Source organism: Mus caroli, unplaced genomic scaffold (assembly GCF_978045245.1).
Source record: "Mus caroli unplaced genomic scaffold, Mus_caroli_1 scaffold_3, whole genome shotgun sequence".
Taxonomy (NCBI): domain Eukaryota; kingdom Metazoa; phylum Chordata; class Mammalia; order Rodentia; family Muridae; genus Mus; species Mus caroli.
Window position 1 is genome coordinate 104,632,357 of NW_028227258.1, and position 20,901 is coordinate 104,653,257.

Below are 20,901 nucleotides of genomic sequence, written 5' to 3' on the forward strand. Positions count from 1 at the left end.
ACTCGAGCTGTGTTCAGTGCTGTTAAGAATCAAAAGAAATGCAATATAGTGGTCCTATCCTGAGTCAGATATACTCTAGCAAGAAAGCAGATGTACACCTATGGGGAGATACAACGATCAGACATTGAGCTGAATGTCTCATACAGAGTACTTCGGAGGAAAGATTTTCAGCTCTAGGGAAATGCTCACACTATAACTCGAGCAATGGTGCTTAAAATCATCACTCGGTGAATAGGGTTTGAAAAAATTCCCACCCAACATGGGTTGGGCTCTCCCACAAATTCTGCACCACTGTTTCCCCGGCACATCTTGCAGGCAGGGCAGGTTGTAAGTTGAGAGTTGCTTGGTATCCGGGTTTCCCTTTCACTGGTGTGAGAAGTACCTTCTCATGCCAGAGACTAGAACAGCAAGCAGTTCTCAGCCTGAGGGTCGAGATCCCTTGAGGGTTGAACACCCCTTTCTCCCTGGTTACAGATCAGATATACTGCACATTGGATATTTGCATTATGTTTCATAACAGTAGCACAACTACAGTTGTGAAGCAGCAATGGAAATAATTTTATGGTTGAGGATCACCACAGCATGAAGAACTGTATCAAAATGTTGCAGCATTAGGAAGGTTGCGAACCACTGCATGGAAACATAGGGGTGAAGGCTCCATGCAGGTACTATCTTGACCTCTCTACAGCCAATGAGTGTTGTCCTCAGCAATGTTTGGTTTAAATTAAGGCTTACACGAGGAGGCCCATGCCCTACACTGCCTGGGTAGCTCTGAGATGTTGGGTAGAACAAAACACAACTGACCAAGAGAGAGAGAGAGAGAGAGAGAGAGAGAGAGAGAGAGAGAGAGGGAGAGAGAGGAAGAGGAAGGGAGGGAGGGAGAGAGAGAGAAAGAGAAAGAGAAAGAGAAAGAAAGGAAGGAAGGAAGGAAGGAAGGAAGGAAGGAAGGAAGGAAGGAAGGAAGGAAGGAAGAAAGAAAGAAAGAAAGAAAGAAAGAAAGAAAGAAAGAAAGAAAGAAAGAAAGAAAGAAAGAAAGAAAGAAAGGGAGAGAGGAAGGGACGAAAGAAAGGGAGAGAGGAAGGGAAGAAGGGAGGAAGGATGAAAGAAAGGGATATCAAATGATTTCTAATGATATTCTGCTATACTCACAGACCGGTGCCTTGTCCAGGTGTCATCAGAGAAGCTTCCTCTGACAACAGATGGGAGCAGGTGCAGAGGCACACAGGCAGATGATACACAAAGAGAGAGTCTAAATTTGAGGTCTCCATTGGGTCCCTCATCTGGGAAATAGGGGAATTCAACAGAAGAGCAGGGGGAAAGATTGTATGAGTCCAAGGGGATGGAGGACAACAGGAGAACATGGCCTACCGAGTCAACTAAGCAGGGCTCCCATGGCTTCACAGAGGCTGAAGTGACCAGCATGAGGCCTGCAAGAGACTGCGCCAGGTCCTCTGTGTATATGTTATGGCCGTTAAGCGTTTTTGTGGGACTCCTAACAGTGGGAGTGGGTGTATCTCTGACTCTCTTGTCTGCTCTTGAGACTCTTGCTCTTATTGGGTTACCTTGTCCAGCCTCGATATGAGAGCTTTTGCCTTTTGCTATTGTATTTTATTTTGTCCTGTTTAGCTGTTGTCTCTTGGAGATCTGGTTGTTGTTGTTGTTCTGAAGAGAAACGCAAGGGGAGTGGACCTGGAGGTCCATTGGAGAAGGTGGGGAGGAGGTGTGAGTGGTGGAGGAAGGGGAAATTGTGGTTGGGATGTATTGTATGAGAGAAGACTATTTTCAGAGAGAGAGAGAGAGAGAGAGAGAGAGAGAGAGAGAGAGAGAGAGAGAGAGAGAGAATCCCCATTGAGGCCAAGAGGGGTAGAAAGAGATCACAACAGCAAATTGTTCTTAGTAGCACAAAGACTGAAAGAAATATCATTTATATTGTGTTGCTATGAGGCAGATTTTATTATGCAAGAATGGGAAGGGAAAGGCCACTTTCATTTTCCTGGTACAAATGGGTATTGTTCTGTAAACCCATGGCAGGATTGGACACACTGCCAGAGAACAAGTACACAAAGTTGTTATGGAAACTAGAATGCTTCCATGCAGACATTTTACAGAGAATCTTCAGGACCACCTCATTCAACAAAATCAACTTTATTTGCTTTGCTGTACACTGGTGCACCCTACTGAAGCCCTTATTCTGATGGGTTCTTTGATTGGCTTTTCTTGAGTGATAAATTCAAAAGTCAGGGGGTGGCAATTACAACACCAAAGTGTCACTTGTGTGTGGAATCTTTGCTCTATAAGTCACAAGCCTGCTCGCACATGCCTCGGCCATTGTCAAGTGTGCTGGTTTCTGTAATCTGAGAACCAGGTGGCTACTGTGATTGTGTTGAGAGAAACATTTCCTCCAACACAGCCACTGTCTAGGCTGTCCTAGACTGGGATACGGACCTTGGATATGCCTCTTTAATGCTCTTTCAAGTCGCTGTGGAGAATAGACAATGACAGCTGCCTCTGGCCATCAATTTGGACCTCAATCGTGAATTTGGAAATTTTTCCAGCTATTTTTAAAAACAGGGGTTTTGTTTGCCTTGTTTTTGAGAAGATAAGTGCACAATGAGGATTTTCATAGCTTTTGAAGGATCTTTTGAGGCATTCGATGTTGAAGCACATACGTCGGTGGGCGCCATCAAGCAGATGATAAAGGTATGTGTTTGCTCCAGGGACACTAAGATGTGTTTGGGTTCAATTATGCCTTACAGTTGAAGATCTGCATAGGATAGAGATATGATTGGGTACATTTTTAACATGAGGAACAAAGAGGTTTTGGGAAATATCACTATTTGTTTGCAAAGATGTTTTGGGAAATATCACTGTTTGCATACTAGAGTGATAATAATATGTTATATTTGGGGATCTTAGATAACAAACTGAGCTAGTAAATTCTTGATGGAGGGTGGAGAAGCTCACTGTTAAGTTTCACTTCTCTTTAGTGAATTTCATGGGTTGGGCCTGGACCAGATAGCTTACTGCAATTATTCATAAAAGGACAAAAATATAGCACTAACTTTAGCACCTGCAAAGAGTGTGCCAGTTATCTGACAAATGCCTTGTTTTAAGCAAACAGATATGAGGAAGCAAAGGATTTTAGAGACTTAGAAGACATCAATGATCCTGTGGGCTTCCGTTTTATTTGATATTCAGAGAAAACTGGAGCTCAGAGAGGGCACCTTACCCCAGACCACACTGCCAGAAGAAGAAACAGTCATGAAATATTTCATTTAGATATCGTCATTCTCATTCATTAAGGAGTATATCTTTTCTTGCTTTGCTTTGTTTTGTTAAGATGCGGTCTCACTATATAGCTCTGGTGGTAGACCAGCCTGGCCTCAAACTCACAGTGCCTGTCTCTGCCTCATAAGTGCTAGGATGAAGGACATATGTCACCATGCCCAGCTTTATACTTCATTGAGTTTTTCCTGAGGCTTGTTAGTATTTGGTAGATTATTGCAATCTAGATTTTACACAGGAGATAATGCCTAATATATGCCATGGATCTATGTGGAAGTATGATAAGGTCTCTCAGAATGTTGTTAAATGCATAAAATATGTAAGATAAAATAGAACTACTTAAGAGAGAGAGAGAACCATGGAGGGCAAGACGATGCACACTTATAATCCTAGCACTATGGAGACTAAAGATTGGAACCAGTTAAGCTACAGAGTAAAAGACTCTCTCAAAGAAAGCAAGAAAAAAAAGTGAATTGGATTTAAATATAATCTTCAAATAATAAAATCAAATTTATGATACAGTGATATGGGGTATGGGGTTTTATTAACATTAGCTAACAGGTTCTAACAATGCACTTAACAACTAGTATATTTTGAAATTAGTGATAAGTATGCATGATATTCTGAAGTATCTGTAACAACAGTAACATAAAATGAAAGTAAATGTAATTTGCAATTAGCAACAAAGACATAGTAGCTACAGATAATGACTTTATTAAACAGAATTAAAGAGGGTTTTAAAAAATCTCAATTTTACTTAGAGTTAACAAAACTAAAGCTGTAGGGCCTGATGACATAATTTAGTGTTAAGCAATGCCTAGTATTCCAGAGGACCTGGGTTCAATTCCCAACACTCACCTGAGAGCTGCAATTTCAGGCTCCAGTGCTCTCTTCTAACATCCCCAGGTTCCAAGTACACGTGTGGTAGACAGACATATAAACAAAGCACTCGCACACATAAAATGCAAATAATACATTTTAAAAAAATGATGGTGTAAGGTTTTTTTTTTTCCCAGCTAACATCTATTTATAAGCTTATAGAAACAATGGAATCCAAGGTAAGAACACTATCCAAGCTTTCTTCCTTTTGCTCTAAAACAATTATCACACCATATCAGGGAAGAAGGGAGGAAGAAAGGAGAGGAGAGAAAGAAGGAGGAGGGGAGTTTGTACTTCTGGTCTCCTAATAAAGAAACAGCCTGTTTCCATAAGATGTTTTCATTGCTCTTTAAGGATTACTTCCACATTCCTCTTTCTGAAGACAAACAAGGCAGGTGGTATCTTGAGCTGATGTATGCTGGAGCGGCCTTAAGGAACAGCTGGAGTCTGTCGGACGTTGGAATATCTTTCTGTTCGACTCTCAAATGCTTTGTTAAGGTATGATAGAATAATGTTTGCCCAAGATGTCTCACTCATTTGGAGGGAAGTTGTGAATGGTTCAGCTAAGTCATTTCCTAACTGAGAAAAGGCTTTCCATAGGCCGATGTTGTTGATGCATACCTATAATCCCAACACTTGTGAGTCAGAGACAGGACAATCATAAGTTTGAGGGCACCTTAGGCAATATAGCAAGATCCTACCAAGAAGTATATAATAAAGAGGGCTTCCTTTTCTTTTATAATTTTTAGATTTATTTACTTTATTCTATGTGTGTGAGCACAGAAAAGGATGTTGGTGCTAGAGTTACAGGTGATTGTGAGACACCAGATGTGGGTTCTGAGAATCAAACTCAGATCATCTATAAGCAGTACATTCTACTAAACTCCGAGCCATCTTTCTAGCCCTCTAAAGATTTATTTTAATTATAAGTATGCCTGTGCATGCATATGAGAGCAGTTACCAGCAGAGGCCAGAGCCATTGGATTCCCTAAGAGCTAGAGTTGGAGATAGTTGTCAGTTACCTTGCACAAGCACTGAGAACCTAACCTAGGTCATCTACAGGGGTAGTATGCACTCTGAACCATCTCTCTCCAGCCTTCCTTGTCTTGTGGTCTCTCCAGTTTACACATGGTCTTACACAAGCTTCATGCTTGTAAAGGGCAGTAAGATATGCACTATTTCCCCATCCCCTGCAATTCCATCTCTCTTTCTTGCCTCATCCCTTACCATCTGCTCCATCCTGTCATCACAGGACTCACCATAGACCAGAAAGTCTAAGGGTTGGCTCTGAAATACCTATACAGAATAGAGCAGATGAGATCACTTCCTGGGTCTTAAGGATTAGGGGCAGTGGGTGTGAAGAAGAGGAAATTCTAAGTAATAATAAGAATGATGGGCAAGCATCTGTACTGGCTAGTTTTGTGTTAACTTGACATGAGGTAGAATTATCTAAAAAGAGGGATCCTCAAAGAGAAAATGACCCTATCAGACTAACCAGAAAATGGCCACAAGTCACACCTTGCACAGGTTTAAAAAGGTAATGCCACAGAGCCACCATATTTCCCATCAGGTCCAAGCAGGGACAAGCATCGATCCTGATGTATTTCCTGCTTTTGTGCCTCCCACCCACATCCAATCAAAGCCAAGAGTACATCCTGCTATGTTTCCTGCTCACATACCTCCTACCCACATGTGATCAAGCACATCTGGTGCAGTGCAAATAGGCCAAACAAACTTGCTTAGGGAAGGGGAAGCATAAATAGCCTCCAGCATTTAACTTTGATTCTCACAGCATATGGCTCCCAGTTCCCTCCCTAAAGCCAGTTTATACTGATAGTTTCCTAAGTACTGCCAATAAAACATCATCCATCTGAGTGCTGCAAGCTCTGCAGTGAACTCTAACCTTTCTATGGGGTCCAAAATTACAAAGCAAGGAATACACTTTAATGGCAAAACAGTTTCTTTGAGAGAATCAAGACAGAGTGTGGCCATCATTGGCATGCTGACCACCACAGGGTTCACCAGGAACTCACACTTTATGGCAGATTTTACTCTTCATCATTCTGCCCATGGGAGTCACATCTAGAGTTTGTTATCACAGACTTTAAGAAGGAAAGTGGTGTCTTTAATCTAAAGAAAAAGAATTACTTAACTGTTAGTTCCTATTTCAATTAGATGGTTAAACAGGCTATTTCTAAAAGCCACAGTATTTACTATTTGTATATGATAGCATCTGAAAATAAATTTACAATAATGAAAACCCTCCAATTGAAAAAAAAAAAAAAAGATCCCATGCCCTAAAGGATGAGGGCATGCATTGGATCTATCTCAGGTAACCATTGGCTGCTTTGCAATCACATTATTGCTTTATTGCATAACTATATACATACAAATGTAAGTAATGTCCTCGTTCTGTACCATTTAATTATGTTGCTGTGTGCAAGTTAGTTCTGCCTTCTGAGAATCTAGGGAAGCCTTTTAACGTTCTTTAGCATTAAGTCAGAAATATGATAAAAGCCGGAATCTCTTGCTGAATTCAAAAGCTTACCAAATAAGTAGCTGTAAAAAAATAAATAAATAAAAAAAACATGTCCAAGTAGGGGGGACAGAGGCAGGTGGCTCTCTATAAATTCAAGGACAGCCTGGTTTACAGACCAAGTTCCAGGGCAGCCAGGATTACACAAAGAAACACCATCTTGACAAAGAAACACCAAACAAACAAACAAGCAAACACAAAACCACAAAACAAAAAGAAGTACAAGTAGATATATGCCATGAAATTAAACCAGGATAGCTGCTTCTTGTTGTGCTTATATTTTTGTGTAGTTTATGAAATATTGTTTATGTGATAAAGAGATGTTCTATAAATATTTAGGTGATGTACTGTTAAATATATTTTAAGATAGTCTATTTCCCAGTATTTGTGCACATGAAAGCATCAAGGGCCAAGTAAGAAAGTTAATAAGACAGTATATGACTACTGTTCAGACTTCACTTCAGGATACTAAACATTTCCATGGCCTGGATTCCCTCCTTCCCTAATCCCAAGGCAACATGCACCCTAACATTCTTGGATTTTTCTCTTTCTACAACACTGTCCTTAGTTACAAGCAACAGAAACAAGCCACAGAAAATTGAAACAGAAAAGAAACCTATTGAAAGCCTATTGGGTAGCTGTCAGTCTTTTGAGGAAGAACAGAAAGTCAGGATCTTCAGTTACATAGCCGAAAATGGCATCTAGATCTGGCTGTAGAACTAGTTCTGAGAGGCCATTCCTGGCTTTGAAAACTTTTAATTTTAAAATATTTATTTTCGTTTTTATTTATGTGTATATGTGCCTGGGTACCCTGAAAAGAAAGAAAAGGGCACTGGGTCCCCTCGTTCTAGGTGGTTGTAAGCTGCCATGTGGGTGCTGGGAACTGAACTCAGGTTCTCTCCCAAAGCACCAAGTGCTCTTAGCAGCCGAGCATGCACACAGCCATCCTTACTCCTTACACCAGGCACTGATCAGGCTGCAGCCTTGTAACCAGGCCAGGATGCATCTGAACCATCACTAGGATAACCCCAAGGTCTGCTGTTACTTCTTGGTTTCTTTTTTTATTTTTAAACAAAATGAAATATAATAAAATATAACAAAACCATCATACCAGAGTTAGACAAAACAAGCCCACAGTAAAATAAAAGAGCTTCAAGACAAGGCACAAGAATCAGAGATGCCCTCTTTCACACACTCAGGACTTCCGTAAAAGTACTAAACTGAAAGCTACAGTGTGTATGTAGAGGACCTGGCACAGGCCTGTATAGGCCTGTGATTGCTGCTTCAGTCTCTGGGAGTTCATGTGAGCTTTTCTCAGTTGGTTTAGAGAGCCTTGTTCTCCTGGTGTCCTGTCCCCTGTCTCCACCATTTTCTCTAGCTCCTTGTCTTAGTTAGGGTTTTACTGCTGTGAACAGACACCATGACCAAGGCAAGTTTTATAAAAAAAAAAACAACATTTAATTGGGGCTGGCTTACAGGTTCAGAGGTTCAGTCCATTATCATCAAGGTGGGAGCATGGCAGTATCCAGGCAGGCATGGTGCAGGCAGAGCTGAGAGTTCTATGTCTTCATCCAAAGGCTGCTAGTGAAAGACTGACTTCCAGGCAACTGGGGTGAGAGTTTTAAGCCCACACTCACAGTGACACACCTACTCCAACCAGGTCACACCTCCAAATGGTGCCACTCCCTGGTCCAAGAATATACAAACCATCACATTCCACTCCCTGGCCCTCATAGACTTGTTCAAAAACATGAGTCTATGGGGGCCATACTTAAACATATCATAATGCAAATGCATTTAGTCCAACTTTCAAAGTCCTCATAGTCTATAGCAGTCTCAACAATGTTAAAAGTCCAAAGTTCAAGGGCTCTTCTGAGATTCATTCAACTAATTAACTGTAATTTGCAAAGCAAGGCAGGAAACCAGCTGGGCAAACTCTAAACTCTGCATCTCCATGGCTGATGTCAAAGCAGTCTTCAGATCTCCATTCCTTTTTCATCTTTGTTGACTGCAACAAGCTGCTTTCTCCTGGGCTAGTTCTATTCCCTGTTAGCAGCTTTCCTCAGCATGTAACCCATGGCTTTGGCATCTTTAACATCTTTGAGTCTCCAAGGCAATTTCAATGTTACAGTGTCTTGTTTCAGTGTCTGGGATTCCACTTATCTTTTGGCCCTCTTCCTAAGGGCTGGCATCACTTCTCCAGCTCTGCCCTCTGTAGTACTCTAAGCTCAGGTTGATCCACTCCACTACAGCTGCTGTTCTTGGTGAACATCCCATGGTACTGACATCTCCAATACACTGGGGTATTCCATTCCAACTAGGCTTCACCAATAGCCTCTCATAGGATCTCTTCATGATGCCAAGCATCAAATCCTTTGCCTGACCCCTTCAGTCCTGGGCCATCAACTACAGCTGAGGCTACACCTTCTCCAATGGCCTTCCATGACTTCACACAGTGCCAAGCTCAGCTGTTCTTCATTACACCTTCATGCCTTCAAAACCAGTACCACCTGGGTGAGTCTTACATGTTACCAAGTCCAGCTGCAGCATGAGGTACAACCTTGGCTATCTCTGGAACACAGCTTCTTTGTGCTCCCAGAAAACACTTCCCAGAAGATTTCACCTCAGTGATGCTGGTCTCTTCTTAATCACTGCTAATTTCTTAGCTCCAGTTAACCAGCATCAATTGTCCCAGTAGTTCCTTCCATTCTTAACTCTAGAGCCAGAGCCACGTGGCTGAAGCTGCAGAGTTCTGCTGCTTGCAGGAACTAGAACATGACCCACTTGTGCTATTACATTGTCACTGGCTTTCTGTTTTCCAAATCCTTCAATGCCTAAACTTGGCTATCCTTGCTCTGTAGATTGACCTTGAATGCAGAGATCAGCATGCCTGTCTCCTGGGATTAAAGGTGTGTATCATCTTGCCTGGATCTAAATTTATCTGGGTAGGATCTTGCCCCAAGGTCCCACTCCCTTAATCTGTTATCTCCTAGAACACAAGATTTTGCTCCATTTCACTTCCTCGTACCCCTTTAATACTCGAACCATATATTTTATATTTTTCCTTTCTAAGCTTACTATGCTTGTTCAAACTTCTCTTCATAAGACTTAACCAGAGAACAAAGTCTCTGCTGGGCTTTTTTGAAACCTCCTTTGTCAATGCAATTAATTCACCTTAGCCTCAGGCAGACATTTTGGACAAGGGCAAAAAGTAGCCATATTCTTCACCAAAATATCACAAAAACAGTCTTTATGCCACATTCTGAAATTCTTCTCCTTTGAAATCTCTTGGGCCAGATCAACACAGTTCAAATTACTCCCAGCAACAAAGTCTTCCATATTCCTACTAGGATGACCAATTAGGCCCCATTTAAAGCATTCCACTGCTTTCCAAATCCAAAGTCCTAAAATCCGCATTCTTTCAAATAAAAGCATGGTCAGGCCCATCACAGCAATACCCCACTCCCAGTACCAACTTCTGTCTCAGGCTTTTACTGCTGTGAACAGACACCATGACCAAGGCAAGTCTTATCAAAAAAACAACATTTAATTGGGGCTGGTTTATAGGTTCATTATCATCAAGGTGGGAGCATGGCAGTATCCAGGCAGGCATGGTGCAGGCAGAGCTGAGAGTTCTATGTCTTCATCCAAAGGCTGCTAGTGAAAGACTGACTTCCAGGCAACTGGGGTGAGAGTCTTAAACCCACACTCACAGTGACATACCTACTCCAACCAGGTCACACCTCCAAATGGTACCACTCCCTGGTCCAAGAATATACAAACCATCACACTCCTCTTCTGTGGGGATCTTTGAGCTCTTAGGGGAGGGATTTGACAGTAATATCTCATTTAGAGCTGTGTGTTTTAATCTCTCTCTCTCTCTCTCTCTCTCTCTCTCTCTCTCTCTCTCTCTCTCCACATGTGCTATCTGGCTGTAGATGTCTGTATTTGTTCCTGTCTGTTGCAAGAGGAAGCCTTTCTGATGCTGGCTGAGTAAGGCACCTATCTGGGGATGTACCAGAATATCATTAGGAGTTACTTTATTGTTTTGTTTTTGTTTTTATTTTTTAGACTAGTACTTTCAGATTTTCACCCTAAATTTTTGGACTATGTAGACTCTGGCTCTTGGTTACCCTAGCAGCTCGAGGTATGCATTCTATCATGTGGAACAGTAAGCCAAATCAGACACTGATTGGTTACTCCTACAGTGTGTGCTGCCATGACCTGGCATGTTTTGAAGGCGGGCAGATTGTAGACCCATGATTTTGTGTTTGAGTTGGTGTTCACATTTCTCTTTTGGTAGCCTGTGGAGTACCTTTCTGTGTCATAGACACAAAGTCAGAACAAAGTTACAGAAATAATCGGGTTGACCCACCTTCCAAGTATACCTTTCTCTGGACAGCTGCTGTCCAAAAAGGGAACTTCTTTTGATTTCTCAAGTGGACTTCAGTCTATTTAACAAAACCAGACATCACTTCCCACTTTGTTCACTGTGCAACAGGCTGGACAGGTTGCTGCTTCTTTGGTTTCTGCAAATTTTTGAGGCAGAATGATAGCAGAATTCAGACCCTCATCCATTTGTGTTGTCTGTTTTTAATAAAATATTTTCCATCTCATTGCTAATGTACACATACTATTTTTAGTGTGTTCGTATCTACTTTTTGAAGACAAAAAGGAAATATGATCTTGAAATAGAATACATTTGTTTGGACTGAAGAGTTGAACCTTTGAGTTTGTTTGTGGTTTTGTTTTCAAAGGGAAAAATCTAATCTTTTTGCTGGTGTTTTGTTGTTAGTGATTGTTGGTCAGTGGGTGTAGGGAAAAGAGGGAGTGGATGAAAACCCCACATCCCACCAGAGTTCCGGTGCTCTGGGAAAGGAATGCCACACGCTTTCCTTGTGGCCCCTGTGGCTGTCTGGCTGTGGGAAGCTATGGACCCCAGCTCAGCGGATGGTGGACAAGGGGCAGTCCTAGGTACCAGGTTCTCAGCCTCGGGCATTCCAGACACTGCTGGACACCACAGAAGAGCTGAGAACAGAATGGAGGCTGGGGGCGGGGGTCAGTAAGCCACGGCCAAAGGGAGGGGGCAGGGGGAGAGGGATGCTCTGGGTGGTTCCCATGCAGGCAAGAATCCTTGGTCTGGTCCATGGCTGGTGCACAGGAAGGCCTTCTGCCAGGAGGTTAGACACGGTTCTTAGGAGAAAGCCTATCCCATCGTTCAAGCACAGCAGGCCTTGATGAGCAGAAACAGTCTATGGTTTTAGAGCCTTATTGTAGCAAGGCAGGGAGAAAGGAAGAAGGTAGAAAGAGGGAGAGAAGCCAGCCATGGCCACGTGGAGGTGGGGGGGGGGGCGGAGAAAGAGAGAAGGAGGGCTAGAGATGAAAGTAAGAAAGGTGAGAGCTTAAAGAGAAAGGAGGAGCCAAGCAGCCGCTTTTATAGTGGGCTGGACTATCAGGTAACTGGGGAGGAGCATACCTGGCTATAGTCAGGTAACTGTGGGGGTGGAGTCTAGCCAGAATGCCAGAAGCTTGGGACATTGTCTGTGTGACTTATAGTCACAGAATTATGGAGTTGGGGACTCTGTGGTATCAGGCACCTGACTCTGGGAACGTGGCTCACTTTTCTGTCCCTTGTAGAGTTTTTACTGGGTCATTGGAGCAAGCCTCATTCAACCAAAATAGGCTGCCTATCACAGTCCCACAAGTGATTTCTTTTTCATTCATTCATTTATTTACTTCTTTATTTGTTTGTTTATTTGCAACCCTGTGTTTTGGGATTGATTCCAGAGCCTCTTCCATACCAGGCAACCAAGCTCTTTATTACTAAGTTTCATTCCAAGTGAATTATTTGTTTTTTAATTTCCATAAGGAAGAAAAAATAAATCATGAGTGGACACATATAGGATTAGATTTTGCCAGAGATGCTCATTGGTTTTGGTACTTGTTGTTTGAGGAGGTTGAAAGACCTGCTGCTGTTCAGTGTGTAGTTCACTGTCTCTTGTAAGAAGTTGTGTGTATCATACTTTTATAAAAGAAAACTTTTTATTGATTCTTTGTGACTCTCACGCACCCCAGTCCCACTCATTTCCTCTCCTGGCATATCCATCCTCCACCCTTGCAACCTCTGCCTCAAAGGAAAACAAAAAATAAAAATAACAAAACAAACAAAAAACATCAGCAGTGTGTCACAAAGTGTCACACAGTATATACTTTTCTCCAAACTTCTTTACTTGCAAATATTCATTGCAATGCATCATTGATCTGTTTCAAGGCTCTGCTACACTATCAATACTGGATTCCTCTGGGATATCCTGTTGTTGTCCTATGTCATGGAGATTCTGCAGTTTTGGATTTGCAGGACCATGCATTCCAGCAGTTCACAGATGGGGTAAATGTTGGGATAGGCCAACTCAGAGCCCTGGCTAGTAGCTGAGTTGGTGAGCTTGCCAGTTCTCATGCACCCACACCATCAGGGCAAAGCTTTCTAGCATTGCCTCTGCTAGTTCATCCAAGTGTCACAGCTGGCAAGGGGTGGGGTCAGCCCTCAAGCTCTCAAACCCTCATGACCTGCTCTCTTGTCTGCTGCAGGTGGTGAGGGATGGGGAGGAGGAGAGCATTTCTCCCATGCCCTGTTCCTGTGAGTGCTGCACCCAGCTATGGGAGGGACCAGCCCTCCTGTGTGCGACAGCTAGTGCGGGGCTAGGCCAACTCTGCATAGCCCATGGAAATCAGCTTGGCCTCGGGTAGTAGGAAGACTAGGAACATTCACATGGCCTTTGATAGTAACATGGGCCATGGACATCAACACAAACCCCTGTTGTTGCAAGGCCATGGACCACAATATGGCCCTCAGTGGTATCACAAGCTGAGACTTGACGATGTCCTCTGCTGGCAGCACAGGCTACTCAGGCTGTTCCTCGACTCCCTCACAGCTCTTCCTTTCTTCATAGTGCTCAAACCATTTCACTTCTCTTTTTCTCCCATCTCTCCACCACATACTGGCACTTGCACATCGTAGTGGCAGCCAGGGCTGGCAGGCCATGCAGCAGTGGGTGCCTTCTGCTTGCTCATGCCAGCTGCCACATGGTAGCAGGTGGTCTTCTGGAAAAGCCCAATCTTATATTTGTCTAGCCATGATTTATTTATGGTTTTGCTTATCTAATAGCATCTGTCTTAGGGTTTTCATTGCTGTGAAGAGACACCATGACCAAGACAACTCTTATAAAGGACAACATTTAATTGAGACTGGCTTATAGTTATGGCAGGAAGCATGGCAGCATGCAGGCAGATATGGTGCTAGAGGAGCTAAGAGTTCTACATCTTGACTGAAAACCAGCCAGGAATAAACTTTCTCTTCTGCACTGGGTGGAACTTGAGTATAGAACTTCAAGGCCCATCCCCACAGTGACTCACATCCTCCAACAAGGCCACACCCACTCCAACATTGCCACATCTCCTAATAGTGCCACTCTTTGGGCCAAGCATATTCAAACCACCACAGCATCTGACATACTTGGGCATAGCTAAGCAATCTGTCTGAGTTCAGAATGCTTGGAGAGGAATATCATGTATGGAAGCAGAAAGATGCCTTTGCTTTTAGATACCTCTCTTTAGAAAGTGTTTATGTATTTGAATGTGTGTGTGTGCACATGTGAGTACACACATACATACATGCTATAGTTTCATGTGGAGGTCAGTAGATAGTTATAGGGAGTTGGTTATCTCCTTTCATCATGTGTGTCCTGGGTACTGAACTCAGGTCATTAGAGCTGGTGGCAAGTGTGTATATCTATGGACCCATCCTGTTGTCCCATAGATAAATTATCTTACAGAGAGACGCCTATTTTATGATGCTTTCTATTGTACCATTAAGTTAACAGGTACTATTTGTTGGTATCTGCAGAGTGGTAGGCTATCTCTGCTACTGCAAGAGACAAAAATGTAGTTTGGTTCAACGTGACTAAGTAGTCAGTGTTGGTTGAAACTTCAAGAGTCTAAATGTGAGTAGTTTAGTGAAATATTTTCTGGTGATAAATAACTCAACCCCATGTGTACAATAAAAAGGCATAGCTACATTAAACCTTCTTGTAAAAAATACATGTGATATCTTCTATAAAGTTGGGTTCTTTAGATCAATTACATGTGACACCTTCCATAGAGATAAGTTCTATAGATTGACAAGCTTGTGATAAGGTCCTAGGGGAGGATTCAGGGTGGTCTCAGCCACACAGATAGCACAAAGGCCACCAGGCTACTAACCACAACTGTTCGAAGCCTTTTGAGTGAAAAACAGATTGTACCTTCCTCCCTCTGATGGAACAATTCTGTGTATTTAACATTCTTAGTTCTCCTACCGCTTCTCTGTAAGCACAAGGACCACCGAACCACCCACGGGCATCTATATTCTCCTTTTTCCATACAATCAAGGGCAGAACTCTTTTCTGACATTACACCACATTACAGTTCAAACTACTAAATGAACCCAAAGTTTATGAAATAGTGGATGTATAGTTACAGTAGCACAATGGAAACTATTTTCTCCCTACATTAGAAATGAAATGAGCCTAGGATGTCATCTGTGTTCATTGATTAAAAACTATGATACAAAGTTCTAGCACCAAGAAGGGGGTGGGGGAGCAGACTTGAAGGCATTTTCAGAAACTTAAGAATCGAGCTTCATAGGTAGCAATTTTTTCTAGTCACTTCTAATTTTCATCTAAAGCTGCCAGCTATTTTGCTATCCCTCCTTGTTATTACTTGCTGCAGAGATTTCTATATGTATGCACAGACTAGAGATCTTTTCCTTTATAATCATAGGATAATTAATATTCTGGCCTGCTTTTAATCTTACTTATCTAATGTTATTATGTAGTAGTTTGCTGTTGAGATCAACTCTGTTAACTGGGTAAGGTCAACTTAAGCCTCTACACTTTTGTTTACATGTTGTTATTTGTTTATTTGCATTTTGTTTGACATTTGTTTGCATTTATTGATAAATATAAATTAGGGAGCGCTAAAGAGAAATTCGGGGATTCTAAAGAAATAACATACTGGTGTTGTGTGAATTACAATTTTTCTTTCTCTTTACTATCTTTAAAAAATGTATATGGGGTTAGAGAGATGGCTCAGCAGTTAAGAGCACTGGCTGCTCTTCCAGAGGTCCTGAGTTCAGTTTCCAGCAACCAGAAGGTGGCTCACAACCATCGGTAATAGGATCTGATGCCCTCTTCTGGTGTGTCTGAAGACAGCTACAGTGTACTCATATACATAAAATAAATCTAAAGATATGTGTATGTATGTGTAGTTGCTTGTATTGCGCATGCTAATTATGTCCCCCAAAAACTGTTTGCATGAGAAGGTCCACATGTAGCTTCCGGGAACCTGCTCCCAGCTGGTCCTGATTAGTAAATAAAGATGCCAGCAGCCAAGAGCTAGGGAGGAAAGACAGAGGCGGATTTTAGGATTTCCTGGGCTTGGGCCTGAGAGGAAGAAGAAGGAGATCCACCATGCAGGATCCATTCACAGAGTTGCCATGGAGTAGAGAAGCAAGAAGAGTGGCCCAGAAAAATGTGACCCAGAGGGTTGACTCATCAGAGTTTAGAGCAGCCAAGATGGAACATAGGAGTTAGTAACAACTCAGAATTGTCAGCGGGAAGTAGATTCTAGCAGCATGGAGGTTAGGAAGTTGCTCAGCTATTGTGTTGCTTGAGGCACATTAAAGTATAAACACTGAAGCGTGTGTGTGTGTGTGTGTGTGTGTGTGTGTGTGTGTTCATTCAAGAACATCAACCATTTGAGGTGGGAAGTAACCCAGGCACACATCACCACCATCACCACCACCACCACCACCCCCACATATGTGTGGGGCCCACAGAGACTAGAAAAAAAACATCAGAGACCCCAAAGTGGATTTACAGGTATTTGTGAGCTGCCTGATGTGTTGATATGTGTGCCGGGAACTGAACTTGGGTCCTCTGAAAAAGCAGCAAGTGCTCTTAAACACTGTACCATTAAAATACAGCCCCTCTCCACCGTCTTTTAATTACATTGTATAATAATTTCTGCCTGACTATAAATATTTCTGGGACAAATTTGTCAGATACTTACCTGAGGGAGCCAAGGGGGAACATGAGTATTCTTCCTGAGTGAGACTGAGATTATTACAACCTATGCTCAGAACACTTAGCCCACTGGGCACAGCTTGCCAGGCTGGCTTCGTGTGTAACAGAAGAAACCCTGAACCCGTTCAACTGGTTTCAGTCAATGAAATGCACTCTCAATCAAAACACTGGAAACTCATATTTCATCAGTAACATCATTCCTCTAAGAATTTCTGAGATGTGTATGTTATATTATGACAGTGGTATCCGGGAAGAGGAATGGAGTTAACATACTGTAAGCAGGAACAGGCTCCAGGAGAACCCGAGAAGAATTTAGCTTTGGGTTGGCTTTTGTCTCCTGAGACAGTTATGTAGAAAACTTTCTATGTAGATGAGGCTGGTGTTGAACGCCTGATCCTACTGCCTCTACCACCCAACCTCTCAAGTCCTATAACTACAGGCAAGATGTGGTAAGTGGCTGGGTTGGCTGAAGTTGCATGAAGGACTTGGAACCCAGGTAGTCACTTCTACGAAAACCTCTGTGGTGGAGACATTCTGGGGCAGTGCCACGCCCTTGCATGTGCTCAGCCAATGAAAGGCTGCTGAAGACAAATGTTAACAGTCCTGCCACCACTGAAGGGGAAGTATAGCCAGTTTCACTTCTCCAGGCTGCTGGAAAGGTACTCCTACTTCCCCGCCCCCTCCTTGGGCTTGGTTGGTTCAACTATTGCTGAGAGGATTAACAATCCCTCAACTTAACATTTTTACTTCTGATGTCTCCATTCTACTTGCTTTCCTATTTGGACTCTAAAATAAAGGGAATAATGAAACTGAAAAAAAAAATCTATATTAGGTATTTCTGTTTTACAGTATTTGTATTTGGTATTTTGTGTTACATCAATAGTAAGTAATAATAGTAAAATAGTAAATCTAGTGTGTTCAATAAGAAGCAGGCCACGCAGACGAGGAAGAACAGACACAGTAAGAAAACTGCTCCTCATGTTCTAACTTGGATTCAGCCTCCAGAGAGAACCCCAGAAAAGGGACTTTTTTAATTGGCCAAAGGTGAAAAGCCCAGTCTCTCCACATTAAGCACAGAAGAGTGGAGGAGTGCTCTCTGTACTGTTTCCTCTGGGAGCACAGGATACAAGCTGGCAGCACTCCACTTCTAGATCTGGATCTGTAGAATAAACGCCATAGTCCTGAGTCTTCATCCCTTGGCTCAAAGGAGGGGCCAAGTTATGTCCTCAGGGCGGGGAGTGAAACCAAGCCACAGAAGAAAAGTGGCTTTATATTTCCCTACTTTGCACACACATCCTGGGAAGGAGAAATGCTCAGAGTCCTGCATCCCTAACAACCCTCAGACAGTGAGTGTCCCCTTTTCTCTCCTGCAGAAAGAAGACAAGCCCACTCTCTATGTGTTCAATGCCGTGACCCAGGAGATGATGCCAATAATGGAGAACATGTCTCTCTTGGATAAAAAGGTGTCTGACCTGAGAATGCTGGTAACTCTGAAATGCGGCTTCCCTGTGAGTGTCTACTGTCTCCGGACACCAACGGGACTGGAGATGTATGACTGCAACACCCTCAAGGATTACCAGACTGATATCGGTACTGCCTGCCACATTTCACGTCAGCTGTCACCCAGGACCAGGGCTCTTTTATGCCGGGTTTTGCAGCTTTTCCAGAGGAAATGGAAACCTTGGTTTTTATATTCAGATCATTAGGCTTACTTATTTACCCTAAAATAGCCAATACATTATGTGACTTAACTATCAGAAGTATAAAAAGATGTACAGTGATAACTCTCCCTGGCCCCCTAAGCACTTGGTCCCCTCCTATAGGAAACCCTGGTTGCTATCAAGATTTAAAATCACAAATTACATCATACTAAACGGAGCTGTTGCAAATTGAAACCTCAGGAGGCACCCTGAGGGTGTCAACTATCAATATTCTGCTTTTTCATCTGGGTCTGTAGAATGAGAAATAATGGCCTCACAATTCTGCTTATTCCTCTATGTAATTTTAGAATTTTTATTTGTGTGCGTGTGCATATGTATCTGTGAACATATATGTGTGTATATGTAGACACACACACACACCCCTTTGGAGGCCAGGAGAGGGAGTCAGACCCCCTAGAGTTGGGGTTCCCAGTGGTTATGAGCTGGACACTGATCTCCAGACTCTCTGCAAGGGCACCTCCCATGCTCCGAACTGTTGAGCCATCGCCAGCTCTGCTCTGCTAATTCTTTTTCCTTTTTAAAAAGATTTATTTATTTATTTATTTATTTTATTTTCTGTGAATACATCTCTGTCTTCAGACACACACCAAAAGAGATCCTATTACAGAAGGTTGTGAGCCACCATGTGATTGCTGGGAATTGAACTCGGGACCTCTGGAAGAGCAGTCAGTGCTCTTAACTGCTGAGCAGTCTCTCCAGCCCTACTCTGCTAATTCTTAAAGCAACATTTTGCTAGAAGGACAAAACTCAAAGAACATCATCTTTGTCTTCTAAGGTATATTTCAAGCACGTACAGGAGTTCAGATGTTCTTTCTTAATGCGGGTGGCATTATAATACAGAGTTCTGAAACTTGCTTTGTACAGTTTCATTTTAAAATGTTGCCAATTATATTACAACAACCTTTCTAGCAGCAGTTCTGTGCAGGATGAAAAGCTGCCTTAGCTGGCTGGAATTTGCCCAACAAAAAGACGATAACTTCTCTTTCAGAAACATGCATTCAGGTCGCATCTTCTGTGGCCAAATGTCAACAGCAGAAAGTACTAGCTTTGTCTTACATATGCTAGAAAGTGACTCAGATCTTGAATTATTACTGAAAGGTGGATGAATCCTTGCTGAAGATCAGATCATCTCAGAGTGTGAGGGTGCTATAACATTTGCTGAAAGGGATTTTGAGTTCTAATAGACACACAGGGCTCTGTAGGCATGCTTGAGTTAAACAGTTTTGCTTTCTGTTAAAAAAGAAAAAGAAAAAAGAAAAAAGAAGCGAAAATCACTGCTAAACCTACACTTGTTGACATTTCTCCCAGCTCTTACTTTGCTTAGCCATCTACTTCCATGTTGTTTGGAACTGAAGATCTAAAATTGTTGATATCAATTCTTGTCTCTATTTTTGATCAGAGAAAGTAAAGCTGTAGGATTTGTCCCCAGAGTGCTACTCTAGTTCTGAGTGCTTGCTGGAGGCTTATATGAGCTGGAATGTAGGGCTCACTGTCATCTGTGCTCAAGCAGCTGATAATCCAATGCTTTCATTAAAGATCAAAAGATAAGACAACACTAGAATGCTTTCTGGAGAGCATTCGTTCACTCACTTCTTGGATTGTGACATTTTAAAGCAGGGAAGGATTTGGAAATTACTTGGTCCAAACCCACATTTCCAAGATTAAACAACAACAACAATAAGGACAACAAGTTTCTAAATTTTTCATGATATGTTGAAGAATGCCTTAAATTTGAATGTGTGTGGGAGGTGGGAGTGAAGGGTATTTGAGTGAGAGGATTTCAGATGTAAAGTCTAGAGCCCAGAAATCATAGGTAGATCTCCTGGCTACCCACAGAACATAGGACATTGGAGCAAAGGCTCAAAGAGGAGGATGGGGTTAGGGAGGTGGCTTTGGCCTGCTTCTCACCATCCCCAAGGCATAACCAGCATTCCATAGGTAGCCAGCCAGCCCGCTTGCTTTAACTAGAGGAATCCTGGCCAGAATTCTGCTCATTGGAGAACCTCTCCACCCTCTACTCAATAAACCACCCATGCTGCTATCTATAGGGAACCTCTGAACCCTTCTCCAAAAGCAGTGGAAAATAAAATTTTGGAAATGCAATCATATCCAGGTTGAAAATCCAGATTTGAGTTTCTCAGCGAATCAGCACACATACTACCTCATACAGAAATGCACAAAGTTGCCCCTACACACTGGCATCTGCAGCAAAGTGGAAGAGATGAACTGTGGACATATCCTCAGTTATAATCCAACAAACCAAGTCGGTGTGAACTAATGAGATCACAGGGAGACATTCAGGAGAATGTGGTCGGGGGTGCATGGGATGAAGAGCTATGGATGGTCAAAGAGGAGGATA

The 20,901-nt window shown here is 42.5% G+C and overlaps 1 protein-coding gene across 2 annotated transcripts in view; it reads left to right on the plus strand.

Annotated features, from left to right (window-relative positions):
• Nucleotides 1-2,119: 2,119 nt before the first annotated feature.
• The window catches only part of Ankub1 (ankyrin repeat and ubiquitin domain containing 1), a 31,904-nt gene continuing 13,122 nt past the window's right edge, over nucleotides 2,120-20,901 (plus strand). The window contains exons 1-4 of one of the 2 annotated variants that reach the window (XM_085835879.1): nucleotides 4,578-4,662; nucleotides 9,562-9,609; nucleotides 10,639-10,693; nucleotides 18,195-18,411. In XM_085835879.1, coding sequence (XP_085692005.1) covers nucleotides 18,243-18,411 — 169 coding nt within the window. In that variant the 5' untranslated portion in view covers nucleotides 4,578-4,662; nucleotides 9,562-9,609; nucleotides 10,639-10,693; nucleotides 18,195-18,242. Of the gene's footprint in view, nucleotides 2,701-4,518; nucleotides 4,663-9,561; nucleotides 9,610-10,638; nucleotides 10,694-18,194; nucleotides 18,412-20,901 lie in introns of those variants that run through there. The other variant, XM_021154155.3, reaches the window with a different exon arrangement.